At 34.0% G+C, this 21,963-nt stretch overlaps 2 protein-coding genes across 3 annotated transcripts; both read left to right on the forward strand.

The window, feature by feature from the left end:
* The first annotated feature begins 4,620 nt into the window (after positions 1–4,620).
* Positions 4,621–9,353, forward strand: LOC102589235 (zinc finger CCCH domain-containing protein 24-like). Its single transcript, XM_006351260.2, has 2 exons — positions 4,621–4,839; positions 6,806–9,353. The coding sequence occupies exon 2, from the start codon at positions 6,859–6,861 to the stop codon at positions 8,950–8,952; it is 2,094 nt and encodes a 697-aa protein (XP_006351322.1). The 5' UTR covers positions 4,621–4,839; positions 6,806–6,858; the 3' UTR covers positions 8,953–9,353.
* A 4,434-nt stretch (positions 9,354–13,787) lies between these two features.
* LOC102589560 (uncharacterized) lies at positions 13,788–19,825 on the forward strand. 2 transcript variants are annotated; one of them, XM_006351261.2, is made up of 7 exons: positions 13,788–14,031; positions 15,702–15,880; positions 15,973–16,169; positions 16,334–16,441; positions 16,539–18,496; positions 18,791–18,863; positions 19,324–19,825. In XM_006351261.2, exons 2-7 carry the CDS (start codon positions 15,754–15,756, stop codon positions 19,468–19,470), a joined length of 2,610 nt encoding a protein of 869 aa, XP_006351323.1. In that variant the 5' UTR covers positions 13,788–14,031; positions 15,702–15,753; the 3' UTR covers positions 19,471–19,825. The 2 variants fall into 2 exon arrangements, with proteins under 2 accessions (XP_006351323.1, XP_006351325.1); XM_006351263.2 differs by having other exon boundaries at positions 13,788–13,928.
* The last annotated feature ends 2,138 nt before the right edge of the window (positions 19,826–21,963 follow it).

The raw sequence follows: 21,963 nt of genomic DNA on the forward strand, positions 1-21,963 counted from the left end.
ATCCATCGCGGCGCGCGATACGTCCCTCGAAATGGTACATCCTCTTTAATTTCTTATTCTTTCTCAATGCACATAACACTTGTCACAACCACATTTCAGAACAATGCAAATGACATGTTCACACAAATAATGAGGAGATGACCATTTTCATAACATTGCACAATTCACAACAACACAATCATGATACAACATCAACAATGATTCAACAAGCCTTTCAAACCGTTCTCAATACATCACACACAAACAATTAGTCACATTGCCTTTTATTACCCCTTTTTCATCATTAGAATTAATCAATATGGACAAGTCAACCCATCACCAAGTCTCATTACCCCCAAACACATATTACAAGAAAATACACGAATTCCATACACTTAACAAGGGTTTAGAAATCCACTTGCCTCAAATAACAGAACAATCACTCCGAGACTTGAGCCTTCCCTTTTTGTTGAGCTTCCAAATCAATGCAATCTATTCAAGTACATATTCACAATAAGATTTTGAAACTAACAACGCCCATATTACTATGGGTTTAGCCTTGACCTAAAAATTCGCTAGACTTTATAATCAAGTTCGTATCTCTTGATGCAGATTAACATTTCACCATCATATATTTATTTATTTTTCCTTCCTTTTTGACACCCTTTATTCCAACCAATGATTGGCTCACCATTACTTATTCAATTAACTCCATATACTTACCTTTAAATTTCCAGAACAACTCACGGTACAAACATACATCAATATACCTTATTCTCTCATCCAATAATTTTACTTTTATTATCATTCATTGCCCTCTCTAATGCCAACCACTAATTTATCTCAACTAGACTCCATATAACTTCCAACGATGAAACAATTTGCAGGATTCAAAAATTATACCAATTTCCCTTCATATATACTATCCTTAACTATTACTCACGGTGTCCTCCCCTATGCCATAATTATTCATAGCACGTATCCCCAAAATCCTTAAGTTAATGTTCCAACCAGAGAATAAAATACTAATTTGTTAAAGTACTAATCCAGAGAACTATTTCAATAGTAGCTAGGTAAATAATAGTATAATACATCCTTTCATAGTAATAATTATCACATTTAAAGACACCATACCCACCAACACATGCGGCAGCCACATATGGCTTAAAGATTCTAAAATTTAAATTCCTCACCTTCACTTCATTAATATAATAATCATTGTTATGAATTTCTATCCGATTCTTAAGAAAATACTACATAGATAGACCAACACGTATACAAAGATGAGAATTCTAATTAAACCTTACCTGAACAATCTTTGTTAACTGCTTTCTTCTTCAACGTTTTTAGTTTGATAGTGGGACGCCGCATGAACTCGTGCAAGGAATAAAAAGGAAAATAAATTTATTTTATTAAACCCTATTTAACTCTAATTTATTTTTAACACATGGCCCTAATGGTATAGGATCTTAAATAAATGATCACTTTAGCCCACTAACTATCGATTAATTAACTCAAGTTAAACGAATAGTTTAAAATTTCCAAAAATGACCTTTCGGGTCATCACAATATCGTTCAACAAATATGTCATTATTTTTTAGTCAGCTATGAAACAAAACAAATAGGAGTGGATCTCACGTAAATTTAATCATTATCTTAATTTATTACTGTCATTAAAAAAATCAACTAATTTTAATTTATAAGTTGTAATCTTTGTTACAAATAGTCTTTAATCGAATCACTACTATGAATTGTCAATTCATTCTTCTATAGGCACACGATCGATAATAAAAATAACTTTTATTCTACAAATATGAGTAATTTTGAAATTTCAAATGCCTCTTAAATATTGCTCATGTATTGGCCAATGTGGTCCAATTAATTAGCAATTACTGAACTTGATCAGAAGTCCTTCACGTTATGCCTCTCACTCCATTTTTTATTTTTATTTTCTTGGATTTAATTTACACTATTCAATAATATTGAAAAGTTTCATAACAAATACGAAATAATTTTTTTAAAATTATTTCTCAAAAAATATATTTAAGCGAGTATAATATTATATAATTAGTATGTATTTTGATTATATACTTACGGCTAGACAATTTTGTTTATTTAATCTACTAATTAAAAATATTAAGATCATTTTTCTTGTCACTCTATAATAATACTCAATAACTATAACATATTCACTGTAATTTCATAAGTGAGTTTTAGGGACGACCAAATGCATATACACAGTCTTATCTCTATTTTTTCGGATAGAAAGATTGTTTTTGACTGATCCTCGACAATTCTCCTCCTTAATTCGAGTTTAAAATCGACAATTTGAATGAGCTCACACAAATCCGTGAGAGTTAATAATTAATTCTGAATCCAAATTTGTCATATAGCATAATGTATTCCTCTAAAATGTGCCATTTATAAGTGGAGAAAATTTGGGAAATATATTTAAATTACTATTTGACTACATAGAACTAAACTTTAGAAAAGAAAATATTCCATAAAGTTTTTTACCCAGTGGAAGCAATATTAAAACTTTTCAAATATTTATAAAGTTTTTTTACCCAAGTGAAAGCAATATTAAAACTTTTCTCCTATACCTGCCATTTAAAAGATAGGGACGTTACAAATCTCTTTGACAGACAACCAAATAAATACTTAAATAAAACAACCAACAAAATATATATTTAAACCCGTAAAAATAGTTGAGTCGGTGCAGTAGGTGGTATTCCATATGAAAAATTCGTAAGGGTGGTTATGTCCTTATGTTGATGTGGTAACTGATGGTATCCTATAAAGGAGGTCAAACATCAATTACTCATGTCAACACCTTCTCAATCGAGTTCATCGCACCACATTTGTCTAGTGTCGTTTACATTTCATGATTTCATGATTTCATGTGTGATTTGAGGGGTATTGCACATGAACAGATTTACTCGTTCGCCTTCGAAGAGTAACAATTGTGGATTTTCATGGTTTCAACAAAAAAATAAAATTTGGATATATAGTGGAAATTGATAGATTTGAGTACAACATAGTCAATTTGTTCAATTTTCAACTATAGTCAATTAATAATGTACAATGTGTGGAAATTTTTTCTTAGTTAAAATTAAATCATATATTTTGTGGATTTCCAGATTTTGGTGCAGTTTTTAATTAGATTACAATATACGCAATTGATTTGAAATTTTTGTATGTAATTAAGCAAGCTGTAATTAAGGGTTTAATTGATTATGGTTGTTCATTAATAATAATCATGGTCGTAATTAATCTGCCTATTGAAGGAGATGAAGGTACATAATTGAAGTGATGAAAGCACTTTAATTAGCATGATAATCTTTAATACTTGTATCTTTAATTAGTAATATATTAGTTAGCAGATATTCTAAAATAATATATACTGGTATAATATATTAGGAGATATTATGATATTCTAGTATATGACGTTCCTAATTTTTTTTCTTGAAAAAGACACAAAAATCTTGTTATATTCAAAAAGGTTGAATCATATTAGGTTTATGCTAATCATATCGTTTCTATGTTTCGATATGAGAGTTGAGACTTACTTCAAAGTTTTGACAAAGATGTTATATATTGAGATATTGAGCGCTTATGATATCTTGTACACGATACACATTTGGATAATTAATCGAGTGAATTAGTCAACTTTAAAGTGGATTTATTGTGCGAAGAGTGCGTTAAGACCTGTGACCGCCTGCTAAAGACAACCAAAGAAGATATGATATAGTTAGTCCATCCTAATTGCAAGTATTAATGACTGATTTTACGATTTAAATTCGTAACATATAAATCACATCGAAAACAATATGATTGGTCAAGAAAGTATATTAGGCATGCATAATATTTTTGGAGTAATGGAGGTGAAAGTGCTAACTCAACAAGGACAATTGTTTAAGAATGGATAGAATAAAAAATAAATTTAAGAAATACTATTAACGTGAGATAATGATAAACAAATAATGTCCATGATAAACAATTTCGAAAAACTCATCCACAAATGTCACACCCACTGTCATTTCTACAAGGTTAAAATAAAATATAAAAAATGCAAGTGCCTTAAAAAATATAATTTTTTGATTTTTTCATGAAAGAGAAAAATTATTAGGAGAAATCCGCAATATCTGAAATATCAATAATATGCTTTAGCCGTTCCTAATCACTCATTAGCCATAACAAAGAGCCAAAAGGACCAAAACCCACAAAATGAGAGCCTTGTTGAGAATGACAACTTTATCCTTTTAACATGGTCGAAATTAGAAATCGACGTATGAATTTGACGTAATTCTATAATTTTAATCTAAACATTATATTTATATTAAAAGTTGTTAAAATGACAAAACTAGCACTCATAATAAGAGATTAAGGACTTGCTCACACCCGATGAACTCTCTACCTTCTACCGTTAAGACTTGAGATGAAAAGTCAAGTTATCTTTTAAGTACACAAATATTTTAGATTATTTGTCATAAATTTTTAATGATAAAATTATAATTTTCATCTTATCTTTATTTAAAGATTATAAATACAATAATAAAAATTATATATACAAAAATTAGCATAAAATGAAACACGACAGATAATTTGAACAGTAAGAAATATATATATCTTACAAAAAAATAAGTCTACGCATTACTGAAAGAGAGCGCGCATAGAAAATGGCGAAGTACTAAAAAAGGGAGAAGAGAAGTTCTTTGTGTTATCATAATTTTCTCTCTCTTCTTGTAGAAAAAGTATCACTTTCTCTCACTATATACATACGGAGCCATAGCTATATGTAGAAATGGTGGAGAGGAGCTGTTGATGGTGCTAAACACTTTGCTTTTTGCTCAGAATTTGGTGAGAAAGAACTGATTTTTCACTTTAATTTTAGATATGTTTCAATTTCATTGCAAAATTATGACTGCTTTAGTTTGAAATGCTTTTTGATGGGTCAGTTTTGTTTTTGCTTGGATGTTCTTCAATCTGGTTTGCCCTTTATTGGATTTTAACTAAAAACATAGATGGATAAATTGGTATGCTTGTAAATTCTTCAAGATTGATTTTGATTTTTGGGTTTTTTGGGGGGTTTTTTGGTCGATGTTCTAACCCCTTTTGACCTTTTTTGCTATATCTGTAATTAGTGGGTAAGTTTTCCTTTACTCGTGATGGAAGAATTAACCTAACTAGTCGCTCACTCCGAAGTTTCAACTAAAAATAGCGGGCGGATGTATGATATATGTATAATTTATATATATCTGCTATGAAAAGTAAATAGTGAATTCGGGTAGCTATTTGTGCAAAGATCCCAATTTTTCTATGGTATGAATGGTCCCATTAGGTTACCTAGAAGATGAAAGGAAAGGGAAAGGGAAAGTGAAAAGTCTTACTTTGAAATAGTGAAAATGATATTTTCAATTCAGAGAAGTTGTAGTTATGTGAATTTGTCAATTGTTTACTAGGAACAGATTCTTCTGTTTTTAATGCGATGTGTGCCTTTTCTGTTGTCTTAAGAGTCAGAAATTAGGCTTGAAGCTCAATCCTTTTATTGTCTTCTTGCGAACCCTAAGGGGCTTAGTTCCTTTTCTCCTTATTAAAATTAATTTATGGGAAGATTATTACTGTTTATGAATCTCTAGCATTTCATTTTGTTGTTAGAGCTCTAACAAGTTGTGTCTATGTTTTGAAGATAGTACTCCCTCCGTTTTATATTACTTGGCCCGCGTTTGACCTAGCACACTCTTTAAGAAAGCTTTAAATTAGAGGTGTATTTTACTTAACCTTATATGATTTTAAAAATTCAATGAACATAACAATGATTTAACATGGTATTTGGTGCCAACTAGGCTTGGAAGTCTTAATAAGAGTAAAGAGGAGGGTCGGTGAAGCTACCCGTGTACTTAATAGGCTCTGAAAATCTAAAATTGTGACTTCAATAAGTTGGGAGTGTAGATACTTAATACTCCTACTATGGGTAGAAAGGAAAATGTAATAAAACTCTCTTGACTTTCTAAGTTGGACAAGTAATATGTAATGGAGGGAGTACTTGGATGTACACACAGTGCATACTGTCTAATTCATTCCGAAGAAAAACTTTAAAAAATCTAACAGCTTTCAAAATATCTAACCTCTGGTAAAGTTAATCTTTCCATATATGAATGATGACGTCAAAGAAGACCCCCTTCCTCTATGTGGTATTTCAAAAAAAATTCTCTGGTTCTCATCTTTGGCCATTTTCTTTCATTTCTTATTGAAAAGATCTTTGATCGTTAGTATTGTTATATTTCTATTGTACTAACAGTAAGTCTTTTTTGTTTTGTTTTGTTTTAACATCTTTTTCCCAATGTTTGAATGGTTCCATTAGATTTCAAGAAAATGAAGTTCAAAAGGAGAACTCTTTTGAGCCTGAAATAGCGGAATTTTCCCTTTATTTTTTGACGATGATATTTTCAATTCAGAAAAGTAGTACTATGTAAATTTCTCACTTGGTTACAAAGGCAGATTCTTCTCTTTTCTTTTTTATGTGATATGTGCCTTTTCTGTTGTCTTGGAAGTCATAAGTAGGCATTCAAGCTCAATTCTTTTGCTGTCTTCTCACCAACCTTAGGGGGCATAGTTCCTTATTCTCCTTACTAGAATTCTTTGGAATTTTATTACTGTTTATGAATCTATAGCATTTCACCTAGTTGTTAGAGCTCTGTAAGTCGTGTCTATGTTTGACAATAGTACTTGGCTACACACAACGCGTATGGTCTAATCATATGTCCACAATAAATAGATAAATACATGATATCTAACAGCTTACAAAATATGCTTCCTATTGCAGCTCTTAAAACCCAGATTGTAACCAACTACCTTGGTATCTGTTAGTCCACCAACATGACTATGAGTAATCCGACTATTGAAACTGAAGATACTTTTGCCAGCTTGCTTGAACTTGCTGCCAACAATGATATAGAGGCCTTCAAAATATGGATTGAGCGTGACCTAGCTAGTATTCATGAGGTTGGACTGTGGTATGGGCGCCAAAAGGGCTCAAAGCAAATGGTTCTTGATCATAGAACTCCTTTGATGGTTGCTGCTACGTATGGAAGTATTGATGCTCTAAAGCAGATTCTATCTCTACCTGAAGTTGATGTGAATCGTTCTTGTGGCCATGATAAGAGCACTGCCCTTCACTGTGCTGCCTCTGGTGGATCTCTGAATGCTGCAGAAGCTGTCAAACTTCTCTTAGGAGCCGGTGCTGACCCACACTCTAAAGATATCAATGGTCATTACCCTATTGATGTTATAGTTGTATCTCCTAGCTTTCACCCGGTTAAATCATGCCTAGAGAGCCTTCTGATGACTAGTACAATTGGGGACTGCAAGCTGCGGGTGTCAGTGTCCACTTCAAGCTCTTCTCCTCCACGTTCGCCTTCTCCTGGAAATAGATCACCATCTTCTGCTTCAGACTCAACTTTTTCCCCAAAGAGTGCAAAGTCCAGTGACCTCCCAGCATATTCTATACCAGAAAAGAAAGAATACCCTGTTGACCCCTCCTTGCCTGACATAAAAAATGACATATATTCTTCAGATGAATTCAGGATGTTCTCATTTAAGATCAGACCTTGCTCTCGTGCATACTCGCATGATTGGACTGAATGTCCATTTCTCCATCCAGGCGAAAATGCTCGAAGAAGGGATCCAAGAAAATACCACTACAGTTGTGTACCTTGCCCTGAGTTCCGCAAGGGAGCTTGCCAACGTGGGGACATGTGTGAATACGCTCATGGGGTCTTTGAGTGTTGGCTGCACCCTGCACAATATCGAACTCGGCTTTGCAAAGATGGTATAGATTGTAACAGAAGAGTTTGCTTCTTTGCCCACAAGCAGGAGGATCTAAGACCACTTTATGTCTCTACTGGTTCTGCTGTTCCCTCACCTTGTGGGAATTCTGCTGCTGCCAATGCTATGGATTTTGCTGCAGCCATGGGCCTAATACCAGGTTCTCCTTCCTCAGTCTCTGTCATATCACCATCACCTTTCACACCTCCAATATCACCTTCTGCTAATGGAATTTCAAGCATGGGTTGGGCCCAACAAAACGCCCCACCCTTGCATCTTCCTGGCAGCTTTGTTCATTCGAGTCGCCTACGGTCATCGCTCAATGCTAGAGGTATACCAGCTGCAGACCTGACTACATATCCAGATTTTGATGTGCAACGACAGCAGCTCCTAAATGAGTTTTCCTGCCTATCCCAGCGTAGCAGCATGAGTTCTGATTCTTTGAACCATTCAGCTCGTCCTATGACCTTTACCCGTACAAATCTTGAGGATTATTTTCCTGCAGAGAGCTCATCTCCTAGATTTTCTGATCGAACAGTAGCTCAATCTGTTTTTTCCCCTACCCACAATTCTGCAGTTTGCAGTCCATTTCAGCAGCAGCAACAGAGCCTGTTATCTCCCATTAATATGAATTTCTCGCCAAGAAACATTGATAATCCTCTATTACAGGCCTCATTTGGAGTTCCATCATCAGGGAGGATGTCTCCCCGAGCAATGGAGCCAATCTCACCAAGAAATTCCCGTGTGTCAATATTAGCGCAACGTGACAGGCAGCAGCAATTTAGAAGTCTCAGCTCTCGTGATCTTGGCTCCAATGTTTCTGCTATTGTTGGGTCACCAGCTGATACTTGGTCAAAGTGGGGTACAGATACGGGAAAGCCAGACTGGGCTGTCAATACTGAGGAGTTGGGTAGGCTAAGGCAATCATCATCATTTAAGCTTGCTAACAATGGAAAAGAGCCTGATCTGTCATGGGTGCAATCTCTTGTCAAAGAATCACCACCAGAAATGATGAAGGATAAATGTGTTCGTCATGTCTCTGAACCCGAATTAACAGGTGCTGGTGCAGATCTTAGTGAAGGCTCTACGTCCCATTCCCAGATTGATCAATTGAGTGCATGGATGGAGACCAAAAACACTAATTGATTTCTTCTATCTACCCAAGCCTTGGTGGGTACCTGTAGAATTAGTCGAGGTGTGCTCAAGTTGGCTCGGACACCATCATTAGAAAGAAACATTCTAATTCTTCATTTTACTGATCCTTGACATCTTCAAAAGTAAGGTTCCGGTAAATAGTAACTGCATTTTATTCTACTTTTCTTGACATGTTTTCTTAGGAGCAAGACAACCGTGCAAACCGAGAAACAACAAGCAGAGCAAGGAGGTCCTGAAGTTGGAAGAATATTGACCTTTTTTTTTGTTTTCTATTTGAATTTGATTCTTACTTTTCTTGACATGAAGATAAACTTGTACCTTGTTTCATTGTACTATCAATTGATAATCTTTGACATGAAGTTACTTCATTTGAGATTTGACATCTCTTTTGATTTTTCAATCTACTTCTATGATGTGTTGGCTTTTGGAATAAATTTAGTGGTAGTAAGTTTTCTGATGGAAAGAAATAAAGACCATTTGAATGGTTTCTGATGCAAGACACTCAAATTTATGAGAATTAGTATTCCATCCTTAAATAGCCTTATCTAGTTATCTTTCTGTGTGTTTCCAATAGTATGGTGATATATGTAGATAAAGAATAATGGTGGATTCTTGCTTACTCATGGGAATTTAAGTTGTGGTGTCAACTGTCAAAGTCCCATAATTTGAACTTGGGTTTCTTGGATGTATTTCCTTTTCATACCTGCTTTACTTGAGCCAAGGTGTATCGGAAATAACCTTTCTACCGATAGGGATAAGGCTTGCATATATACTATCCTCTCTAGACCCCTATGCGTGTGTGAGGAGTGGTGGGGGTTGGCATTAGTTGAGATGGTACCCCTATTAATTTCAATGAAAGACTCTAATATTTTTGGTTGAGCGGTCAAATATGTAACTTTGATCCTACTAATTTTAATGTACTTGATATTTCCTATGAATTCTGGTACAAGATACTATCATTATCGCCTAGACAATTAGACATCCAAATTGTAATCGCAATGACCCAATTGCATGAGCGGAGCTCTACCAACTAAGCTATATCCCAAGCCAAGTGCACTTTCAATGAAATTGCATAAACGTATAAATATTACATACTTGTGTAAATACAAAAGCAAGTATAACATCAAGATTAATTGTATAATTCTCTACCTGAATCTTGTATACATCATGTGAACTTGGGCCATTGAAACCAGCCCAAACCCGAACAATTCGATTCGACATGTAGTTCTAGTAAAATTGTACGTTTGCCCTTCAAATGAATTGATCTTTAATTTTTTCCCTTTAATAAATAAATTTATGCCTAGAGAGGGCATAACTTCTTTAGAAAATGAAGTTATTATGCAATATTATAATTTGAAAATATAAACTTGTGCCTTGCAAAAAATTATTTGTTAGGAGAGACATAAATTGAAAATCAGCCCAAAATAGAGACAAAAAGTCCAAATGACCTATAGTCCTATCCTAATGTTTTTTTTTTTAATAATAATTGTTCATAAATTTTAATAAATATATGCCTTTATGTTAAAAGGAAGTGGTGTATTGGTATTAAGTGGCTTTGAATCTCCATGATTTCTTTTACACAAAAATGCCACGAAATGACCTTAAGATTATTTGAACATTTCTGAATTTTCTTTGGTATTATATTATTGGCAAGAAAATTCATAGAATTGGACCATATATTATAAAAATAGCAAGAGTTATAGTATTTAGTTATAAATAAAAGCATTTTCCCAGAAGTATCCTAAAATTCAACTCAATAACTTATTAGTCCTAAATTAATTTGACTTAAATAGTAGTAACAACATAACTTCCTCGACATTTCCTATGTGGATATATTAGCAAATGAGAAAGCCAAACTGAGAGAAAGTCACCCAATTATAATGTTGGGTTTTTCGTTTCGATTTTTTCGTTCGATATTTGATATTTGCTTTTAGGTTTGGTTATTTAAAAAGAGTAAATATGACCAAACTTAATAAAGATCAGACGCGATACTAGGACACAAAAACAATGTAGATTAGCAAGGTTAATTGTGTACTTATCTGATCCATGATCACTCCAATTGATGAATGACTAGGTCTTCATCTCTATTGCTATTTCACGGCATGGCAACACAATGAGATATATAACTATCACTCCGACTGATATTTATATAAGGACTAGAGAAGAATTTAACTGCAATTATTAAAATTCTGATAGATCTCCCATTACAAATTTTGTCATGATCAGGTTAAATAAGATTCACGATCCAATACCTAATTATCACACATCATACCCAAATTATCTAAAATATACATTTAATAATGTAATAATTGACCCTTTAATTTTCTTGACATAGGTCATAACTCATAACCAATAGCATTTCCTACAAGAAACCTTTAAATAACTCAAAAGCCATATGTAATAAATTATATTTTCATACATATTTGAATCCATTTCAAGTTGTAATTTGATTTATCTGAGAATATTAAATCATATTGTATTAATTAAATTTCAATTGGCATCTTATTTCTTATAACTAAACTTTATTAACGAATATTCCAAAGAGTACCGGCCAATACATTTATTTTTTTTTAATTAAACCAATCTTCACCATGAACCTTGCTCTCTTTAATTTTTCTATATAAACACCACATAACCTATTAACCTAAAATAAACCATTTTTTTCGAATCCAAACAGAAGAAAAAAGCCGTTATACTAGCATCTCTTTTTGTTCTTTTATCGAGATTCAAAAGTCTTCGATCATTTCAATTTTATAATCTAGATCTAGTATCATAAATCATATCGTTTCTATAAAATGATACAGATGTTGTTAGCGGCAGCCTTTATGGCAGCTCCACTAACGCTATTTTTACCACCAATTCGAAGTTTGAACTCGTTCGTGGAGTCATTAGAATTTTTACACTATGAGACCACGTCAATATGTAATTCAAATACCGTTCTTCGCTTTCGTGATTTCTTCTCTAGATACATGGCCATCCCTCATGTACTTCTCCTCTCATCTCCTCCACCTCCAACTCTAAGGTAGTACTGGATTTATATAACTTGTGCATTGTTTTCTCTCTTTAATTTTACGAACAAAGTTTATTTTGAGTTGTAACATGTTCATAAAGTTGAAAATTTATGTTGCTTTTTGAAGTGTAATAAAGTTTGAATTTGCTTTGTGAGAAAAAGACCAAAATACTTCATTATCTACGAGACTATATATTTTGCTCTTTGTATATGCCATTGATCATATGATGTAACTTCAACAATAATATTTGTACTGTGTAATTTCACAAACGAGTCTGAAGAAGATGTGTATAGCAATTTTATTTTTACCTTCAGAGATAGAAAGTTGTTTTGATAAACCTCAACTCAAGAAAATAACAAAAGTGAAGAAATCATATCATTTCAATTTTCTTATTTAATAATGTAAATTTATTTAACACCATCAACATAATTTAACATGTGAAAGAGAATATTAGTGCAATAATAAAGTTATTTTTGTATAATTTACACTCTGTTTGGATCATTGTTACCCATTGTATTGTATTGTATCGTTACCATACCTACAATGTTTGTTTTGATTGTTACTTAAAAAGTATTGTATTGTATTGTTAAATTTCGTTGTTACGTACCTATGAAAACCCCCATTTTATAGAACAATCGATTTGGTATGTTCACATTGTTACTTAATTTCTTTTTTCAATTATATCATGGCATAATATTTCATAATACTTTTTTACCCTTTACCATATATTATTTAATTCTAGTCAAACCTCCTATCCTAGAATAATTAAGGATATTTTAGTAAATTTATAAATTATAATATCGTACGATACAATCAAACAAAACAATAAAAATGTTATTAAACAACAACAAACAATACGATCTAGGCAAACATTGTATCTACCATACAATTTAGTACAATAGAATACAATACAATACAGTACATTATGAAACAATGGGTAACAATGATCCAAACAGAGTGTTAAAGATTACAATTTACCAGTTCAAATCATGAAAGTAATAACTAATATTTGTATCAGGGTAGGTTACTTACTTACTTATATCACACCTTTCTGAAGTGCACACTTCTTCGAATCTTATGTGTATACAAAATATTTCATGCATCGAGCTATCTTATTTTTCCTTTTTAGCATAACTTAACATGTAATCGTAGATTACTTACCATTTATAACAGTTAATGATCAATGCTCATTAAAATAATGTTACACATAATTATTTTTTAAGTAATCTGATTGTATAAATATATTTTACATTTCCAATGTGTAAAATTTACATTACCATTTCTATTTCTATTTATTCTCATATATTAAGGACTAAAAATACACCTTACAACTTGCCCAATACTAGTTTTAAAAAACCGAACCGTGGGATGAATCTTTTAGTTAATACTAGACGAAACATAAATGTTTAATCTAATTTACTTTGTTATCATCTTTTTTTACCTCCAAATAAATAAATAAATAATATGTACTATGTTCCTCTGATACTTTTTATTTTTCGAGAGTTAAATAATTTAAGTTTTATCGAAAAATTATGCGTGGAATTTTTAACTTTTTTAAATGAAATTTATATATTTCTAAACTACGTAAAAAAAACACTATAATTCACAATAATTGATAATTTAAAATAATTAAAAGATATATGAAAAAATTACGATAAAAAAATAGATTTATTTAAATCTCGAAATCCGAAGAGTGACTCAACTTAGTATGCAACTCTCGACTTCTTTATTAGATTCGAAGCCTATAATCGGGATAAAGGAGGATCCGACCCAACAACCCGAACCCGACTTATTTCCTACTTGGTTCTCTTTTTCTTTTTTTTCAAATCTGTACAATTTTCTGCTCTGATAATTTGAAAAACCCTCTTTAATGGAAGCTCTGCAATTACTGAACTAAAGAGATTCATCAGTTTTTTCGCCTCTTTCGCAGCATACAAACACTACTAGAAATCGAAGGTTCCGGAAAAATCTAGCTTTTTTTTCTTTCTATTTGTATTTCAAATTTATGGTGTATTGGGAAGTTGGGGAACTTGCTGAATGTATATGGAAGAAGAATCAGGTTCTTCAAAAGCTTTTATTTTTACTTATATTAGTCTATTGTTTAATTAATTTCAATTTTTTTGAAGAATTTCTGTATATTTATCACTGTGTAGCAGAAAAGGTTTTAGATTTTTGTTAGTTCTTCAGTGTTTTTACTACCTGTTATTATTTAGCTTCGTTATCTTATTTTCTTGTTGTTGTTTCTGCTTGTTACTGTTGGCTCTTTTGCATTTTGTTCAGTCGAGTTTCTATTGGAAACAACCTCGGACTTCTCAAGGTAGGGGTAAAGTTTAGGTATACTCTAGCCGACCCCACATGTGGGATTATACTTCTCTACCTTCTCAAGGTAGGGATAAGGTCTACGTATACTCTACCTGACCCCGCATGTTGATTACACTGGGTTTGTTGTTGTTGTTGTAGTTCTTTAGTGTTTGTGGTATGGATTTTCTGAGAGACAACTGAGAATGTTCTTGACTATTTTTATCTGAGTTTCTATAGATGTTAATAAAACTAAAACATGGGAAAGGATTTAACTTTATTTACTTGTGTGCTCTTACCAAGTTAAGTTGATCATGTTCCTTTCTTTTGTTGTCCCAATTGATTTTGCTTTCTCAAGAGGGAGTAATGAGCATTATTGGTTCCTGTGGGGAGGCGGGATACTTCGTGCACCGATCTGTGTCTTTTTTGTTTGCCATGTCATTGGTTCTTTGTTCGATCTGTTGATTGCATATGGGCGACCTTTGCTATCTAGATTGAGTTAGACGAGCGGAGAAGGATTTTATGCTAGGGTGATTGCCATTCTATATAGTATCTAGTACTGGGGTTAGTAGAGTAGAGCGGTCATAATTTATTTCTAGCCTAATAATCTTCATTGACTTGACGTAAAAAAAAAAAGATATACCCAGTTTTCATTTGATGGTCTTACTTAGCTAAAGCATGAGCTTCTCTATCTCCACGAGGTAAGGGTAAGGTCTTCGTACATTTTACCTTCCCCAGACCCCACTTGTGAGATTTCACTAGGTATGTTGTTGTTGTACTAAGTAAAAGTAAAATTCAATTTGAGAAGAAAAGACTAGTGTAGAAGTATGATCTAATTAGTTGAAACATAACATCGTTTTTAGTCCTTCTTTCTATCCCTAAAGCTCATAAGCTTACTGATTACAAGGCTGATGCAACTGACAGAGGTGAGTGTATAGTGAAATAAAGGAAGCTATTAAAGAATTAGCATTGGTAGGACTAGAAGGAAATCCTTGATCCAAGAGGCTGTAGTTCTAAGTATGTATCATTGATTTTATTTGAACTCGTATGCCAGCTGGGATTGTGAGTTTCTAGTAAATACGTATTGATATATGCAATTTTACATTTTCAGTTTCAGCTTTTTAATAGGCTTAGGTGGGGAAGCTTCCATCTAAGGAAATCAAGAAAAGTGTATGCTATGTTTACTTGCTCAAGGAATTGTTTAATTATGTTTACTTGACATGTTTTACCATTTCTCAACAGAACCCCCAATTTGATTTGGCTTGTTTGAGGCCTTGGATAAAGTTTTATAATTTTCTGTTTGGAAAAAAATTTCACAAAGAACGTCATTTGGTTATTGATCTAATGGGTGCAGGAATCTAATATTTTGTTACTTTTGTCATTATTGTGTATTCATTGCGCTGTCATCCCTTCTATCTCTATGTCAAACAGCTTTATGAGTAGAGATAAGTATGAGGTAGCTGGGAATTGAAATAGTAAATTTATGGTCTCTGAAGCACTGCAACAGTCTTTCATGGCTACCAAACTTGCATGTACATCATCTCTGCCATGGATTTGGGTGATTGAAGCACTGGCAAGTTCCAGTGAGATAGACGCATCTTTACTCATCAGTATGTGTGAAGTTACAATTGCTTTATTTTGTGGAAGCTGTTGTTGAATTGTGGGCATCAGAGTTTTGACTTTAATAGTTCTTGCATAACAGATTTGGTCAAGAGGACTCCTGAAATCTCTGATGATCTGGGGAGAAATGCAAGGGAAATGGTTTCCTTGAGAGTTTTAGAGAGCTTATTTGTTCAGAAAAACTCAGATGCAAATAGTGTCGCTTCAGTTCCAGGTGACAAAGTTGAACTTGATCCATCAAGGGACTGCGAAGATGTCCTTCGCTGCATATTGTTGGAGGTAATTAGTTCTGTCTTCTACTTATATATGGTAGATTATTTGATTCAGTGATTTGAAAACTCTAAGCAAGGGGCCTATTTTCAAGGGAATGGTCTCCTTGAGAGTTTTAATTACTTCTGTTTTACATATGCTTAGTTGTGTCTTTGCATGTAAATGTAACACAGGTGTCTGCATCAAATCTAAAAACAGCTACGCCAGATATGTTCAAGTGGGATGTTCTGTCATTCATTATGAAAAAGAGATCTATCTTGCCAAAGTGTCACTTGCAACAAGTAAGCTAGTTTTAATAGTCTTTTCAATTTGATTGGTTGGAACATATGAAAATATTATGTCTGATTGGGATTTGCTATATTTTCTGTTGATAAACAGTTTAAAGATGCCATTGTGGAATCGACGAATCCTTTTTCCACCTCCTTGAAAGAAAGAAGTGGATTGGAGTTGGGGAACCACTACAGAGACAGTGGTACTGCTGATGCTATTGATTCTGATGGCTTTAAGCAGGGACATGAAATAGGAGGTGTGAATACCCGACATGCTGCACCAACTGAGAACTTGGATACTTCAACACAGGGCAACAAGAATGGCCTGCAAGAAAATCAGCCTGGAAGCACTCTGCTGCCTGTTAAGAGGAGTTTTAATGCCCCTACTGCTTATGAAATAGAAGTTAATAAAACTAAAGCCACACCAGAGAAAAGTTCTGATCCATGTGCGAAGGCTGCCAAAAAGTTTAAGCAGGATGTTGCTGGTCCCATTCAGAACACTGTTCCTGATTTGATATCGTCTCAAAGAGATGGAGTCCCAGCAGAATCATGTGGAGGAAGTCAATCTATTGTTCAAAAAAGGAACTCGGAAGATGATGGTACCCTCAAAGCAAATGGATGCCTGAAGGATGGTAAAGCAAAGCATGCTGCATCAGCAAGTGTTTTATGTGGCATTGACTCTAGTATCAAGGATCTGTTGCCTCAAAGAATGAGTTCAGACAAGAAGTTCCAAAATATTGGAAGTAGCAGCAATTGTTGTGCTGAACTGGGAACATCAAGTGACTCATCCCTGCGTGTGATTCAGCAGGATTCTCGCACTTGTGGCTCCAAAGGTGACCTGGATTATAATCTTCCACGAGATCTGCAAAATGGCGAACCTTCTAATGCAGACAAAGAGAATATTGAGCAAAGTCGTGAATCTGAGTTCTCTGGTGATACTGATGAGTGTCACAATGAGAGTACTGATCTTGCTTCACAGAAAAATGATTTCTTGAACTTGCAATACACTCAGGGTGAAGATTCTTTGGCAACTGTTGATTGTACAGAACTTAATCTTTGTGTGAAGTGTAACGAGGGGGAAAACTTATTAGTTTGTAGTTCTGATACTTGCTCTTTGGTGGTTCATGAAAGTTGCTTGGGTTCTGTACCCAACTTTGATTACAAAGGAAGCTTCTATTGCCCCTTTTGTGCATATTCTCGAGCCATTTCTGAGTACCTGGAAGGTAAGAAGAAGGCCTCACTTGCTAGGAATGATTTGGCTGCATTTATTCGCTTTGGGGCTGGACAACAATCAAAGAAGTCACTACCTAGGTCACAAGGAATGAAGAAGCATCAATCTCAAGAGGATACAATTGTACAGTTGTGCCACAATGTAAAGGGTAAGAATTCATTGAATGAGGTCACAGAAGCAGGAAGTGCTCCAGCCGACAGGAGTTCTGTCGGAGCTCAAGTCATGCAAACCAGTGCACCTCAACCAGAGCCTTCTCTACCCCGCAATGAAAATGAGAGGAATTCATTGAATGAGATCACAGAAGCAGGAAGTGCTCCAGCCGACAGGAGTTCTGTCAGAGCTCAAGTCATGCAAACTGGTGCACCTCAACCAGAAACTTCTCTACCCCGCAATGAAAGTGGGAGGAATTCGTTGAATGAGGTCAGAGAAGCAGGAAGTGCTCCAGCCGACAGGAGTTCTGTCGGAGCTCAAGTCATGCAAACCGGTTCACCTCAACCAGAGGCTTCTCTACCTAAACAATGCTTAGTAGTTGGTCAACAACCCGACAAATCACCTCTTGGATGTCATAGATCAAGACAGAATCAGTCCAGAGAGGAAGAAGAATTGTGTCATGATGAGAATAGAAACAAAAATTCTTTGGAGAAGGCTGAACCAGGAAGTCGTTCAGTCACTAGAAATTCAATGCGTGCCGAGGTCACGCAGATCCATCCACCTCAACCACATGTTCCTCATGAACATGTGTGCCAAGAAAGTTCTTCTATAGAAGTAAGTTCTGAAGAAGAACAAGATGAGATAGGTTCCGGATACCATGTACAATTTAGGAATCAAGAAAACAAGTAAGTCCTTTGCACTTCTCCAATTATTCAAATCATGTGGTCACTTCATATATTCTTCCAAAAAGTGTCATCTGATTCACTTATACTTTCAAGTGTCTGCATTTATTTCTGTTTTCTCATCTCTTTTACATTGAATCAAAACATTTTGTTAATAGTGATAATCAGGCACGTGAATTACTGTTGTTTTATTTTTTTTGGTTACGATTTATACCTCTGATTGTTTGCTGTTCATTTTTATTGTTAGAGCGAGTAGTTGGAAACTCTGTTGATAAAGGATGTACTTTTAATTTGCAGTTCCTGTCCCTGGATTCCTCAACTGAGGAGGAAGAAGCTCCCATGGACAAAAATGGAGGAGGAAACATTAAAGGTACATGCATATTCTTTTGTCTAAAGTTTACTTGTTTACTGCCTCACGCTTATTCTCTCCTTGAAAATGTGGTAAGAATGCACCCCCTTTGTTCAAATAGAAGGTAGAATCATGCATATTCTTTTGTCTAAATTTTGCTTGTTTTCTGCCTCATGCTCTCTCCTTGAAAATGTGGTAAGAATGCACCCCCTTTGTTCAAATAGAAGATAAAATTCACCTCTTTTTCTATAAATGCACGTATATTTACTTATGAAAAAAGAAAAGATTGTCCCATTCAATAGGAATAAGGGGTTTTTTTTTGTTGGTTTCACCTGAATGTTGGAGGAATTTACATGCAGCTGTGCTTTTCCTTTCATGTTGCGTATATAAAGGGAAATATTTCAATTTTAGTGATTTACTGTAGTCAGTACTTTTCTCTTTGGCCATCTAGTGGTACTAGCCTTTGTTGTTGCTTCCACAGGAGGGATTACTACGATTCTCACATTTTCATGATAGATGGAAGAGAATTTTGGAATTTGGAGGTGATGTTTTCCAGAAAGGTCGGACATCGGGGGACCTCAAAGATAAGTGGAGAAACATTAGCAAAGCAGGCGAGAAAGCAATATAAAGGTTTCTTTTTAAAATGGACTCTATATATGTGTAGTGTTGTCTAAAATTGTTGGCTGCTTTTTTGGAACAGCATACTATTGTGCATAATGCAGTTACTGTTAATATGTGGCTTAAGTCTCTCCGATGGTAGTTTTTGTTAGGCTTTGAGGTCTCTTGAGCCTTCTGTTATACCCCCAATGTCCCTGTTAGAAGTTTTTTGGAATGAAGGTAAGAAGCCAAAATTAGAAGTTCCCATGTAGCTTGCAAAAATAGCATTTTGTTATAACCTTTTCTCTAGTGAAGTGTAAAAATGCTTAAATGTTCTTCTTGTAAATGTTCTGAAGATTTAATAACAACCTTGTTTAGCTAGTCTACCAGTTTGTTTGATCCTTTTATGATGTCAATGATATGAAATGGTCACTTTTTTAAGTATGAATACGACATCGGTTTATGACGGTTCTAATTCTGTTGCTTCGAAAGTAGCTGTTTCAGCTTCAGCCACTCGAGTTTTAGATATTTCTTTTGATTTCTCATCAAATGACTTGACATAAAAATTTAAGAAATTGACAAGGCAGGGATGCACTGTGCAAGAAACATGTTTTATTTCTAAGTAACTTATATTTGTAAATCTTAAGTTGACACTTTTCCATTCTATGTTTATGGTGAGTGTATATAATCTGTATTTTTCTATTCCATGTATGTATGACGTGACGTGCATGACAATCCTCCACGAGGTAAGAATAAAATCTGCATACACTCTACCCTTTCGTTCTTTAACAAGTTGGTAAGCTTATATTTTGTCATCATATATGCAAAGGGGAACATAAGCCCGTGTTTCTCCTTTTATTACTCTCACAGGTTTACTACTACATATTACTACTAGTCTTCTCCAACTAGTTTCTTTTCTGTATGCCATTTTTTGTCAACTTGTTATTAATTTACTGGATGAAATGACTTTTATACCCCTCCCACCGACCCGAGTATAGTGGCAGAGTTGGGAATTCTAACTGGTGGGGGAAAAATACAAGAATGCCACGTGTCATCTATTTACTGGGTCAATGCGTCCTTATTCCCCTATAACTTTTTTCCTATTTGTACAATGTAATTCTCTAACGAAGGAAATTCAATTGAATTTCTCTCGAATCATATATCTCTCCCTCTCTAGGGTGGATGTTGGATCCACAAAATAACATAATACCAAACTATGAACCCAATTGTTAAATCGTGAACTCATTAACTTTTATCGAGATTGTTAATTTATCAAGAAATCCGTTAAATATCTATTAATACCAAACTATGAACCCAATTGTTAATATATAATATAACTTGAGTCCATCATAAAAATCCATAACTTCAAATTTTGAATTTGTTGCGACTCTCCGACCCCGAAGAAACTCATAACTTCAAATTTTGAATCCATATGTCACTCTCTAGCCCTGAAAATCGCACTTCCCTTGAGTCCATCATACAAACGTAACCCATAACTTTAAATTCTGAATCCGCTTCTGTCAATCCCCGAGTCCATTTCAGAGTGTGATTCAAGTTGTCTTGTGTGCGTACGTATATGACTGCATGGGATAAAGATGAATGTAAAGACTCGAGAATCAGGCTGTGAATGTCGGAAAAAATACATGTGAATTTAGAGGCTCGTGAATTTCAAAAATTCTTGTGAGGTGCTTTTTAATACTTATACAAAACTTATTAGTAGAAATTCATCACTGGCTAGTATTTCTTCTTCTGTGACTTTTATGAGAGAAGAAGAGTGTAGTGAGTAGACCATTTTGAATTAATTAGAGAATCCAAGGAATGTGAGGTGTCATACTTCATTCAATTCAAAGCAATCTCTTTAGTTTGAGATTACAACAATGATGGATTTCATTAGAGGTGTATTGTCCTTCTTTACACTTTCTCTGCTTTTTCTGATTTTGACTTGACACGAATCGAAGCTTAAGAAAATAGATAAGGTTTTTTAATCTTGTGGTCTTTAACCGAAGATAGGTAGAATAATTCTATCAAAATTTCATTCAATCTTATGATCTTAATCATGTCATGTGGAAAGTTAGAATAACGGACAATAAGATAAATAAATTAAAACGAACGGAGTAAGAATTTCGAATTACACAGAGGATGTTTTAAAAATAAAAAAAAACAAAGAAGAAGAGAAGAATTATCCTAAATAACATCCACTCAACCACTTAAACTAAAAGTAATAGATGGATATAGAATTATATTATAATACATGCAATATATGTGTATAAAGTATATAATCTATACATTTCGGCTAGAAAAAGTAAATTATGAATCCAATCAGCTATTTGTATAAAGAGCGTGTAGTTCATTTTTCATAATTGTCATGTATGATTTAACATATGTTATAGAACCACTTATGTACCTTAGGTTATCTGTGATTACCTTATAAATGACTTGATTGTGTAGATTTTTTATTCATTATCGTCATTGCGTATAACTTAAACTTCATCAAATAAAAAGAGTAAAATGAAAGAATGAGAGA

The sequence above is a fragment of the Solanum tuberosum genome, unplaced genomic scaffold (genome assembly GCF_000226075.1).
Source record: "Solanum tuberosum cultivar DM 1-3 516 R44 unplaced genomic scaffold, SolTub_3.0 scf00129, whole genome shotgun sequence".
Taxonomy (NCBI): Eukaryota; Viridiplantae; Streptophyta; class Magnoliopsida; order Solanales; family Solanaceae; genus Solanum; species Solanum tuberosum.

What these genes read in the sequence shown, in the direction of transcription:
- LOC102589235 (XM_006351260.2), top strand. Translation starts at nt 6,859, where the DNA reads ATGACTATGAGTAATCCGACTATTGAAACTGAAGATACTTTTGCCAGC.
- LOC102589560 (XM_006351261.2), top strand. Translation starts at nt 15,754, where the DNA reads ATGGTCTCTGAAGCACTGCAACAGTCTTTCATGGCTACCAAACTTGCA. An exon ending in AGACGCATCTTTACTCATCA is followed by an intron (nt 15,881 to 15,972) that starts GTATGTGTGAAG and finishes CTTGCATAACAG; the next exon opens with ATTTGGTCAAGAGGACTCCT. An exon ending in TTTAGGAATCAAGAAAACAA is followed by an intron (nt 18,497 to 18,790) that starts GTAAGTCCTTTG and finishes TTTAATTTGCAG; the next exon opens with TTCCTGTCCCTGGATTCCTC.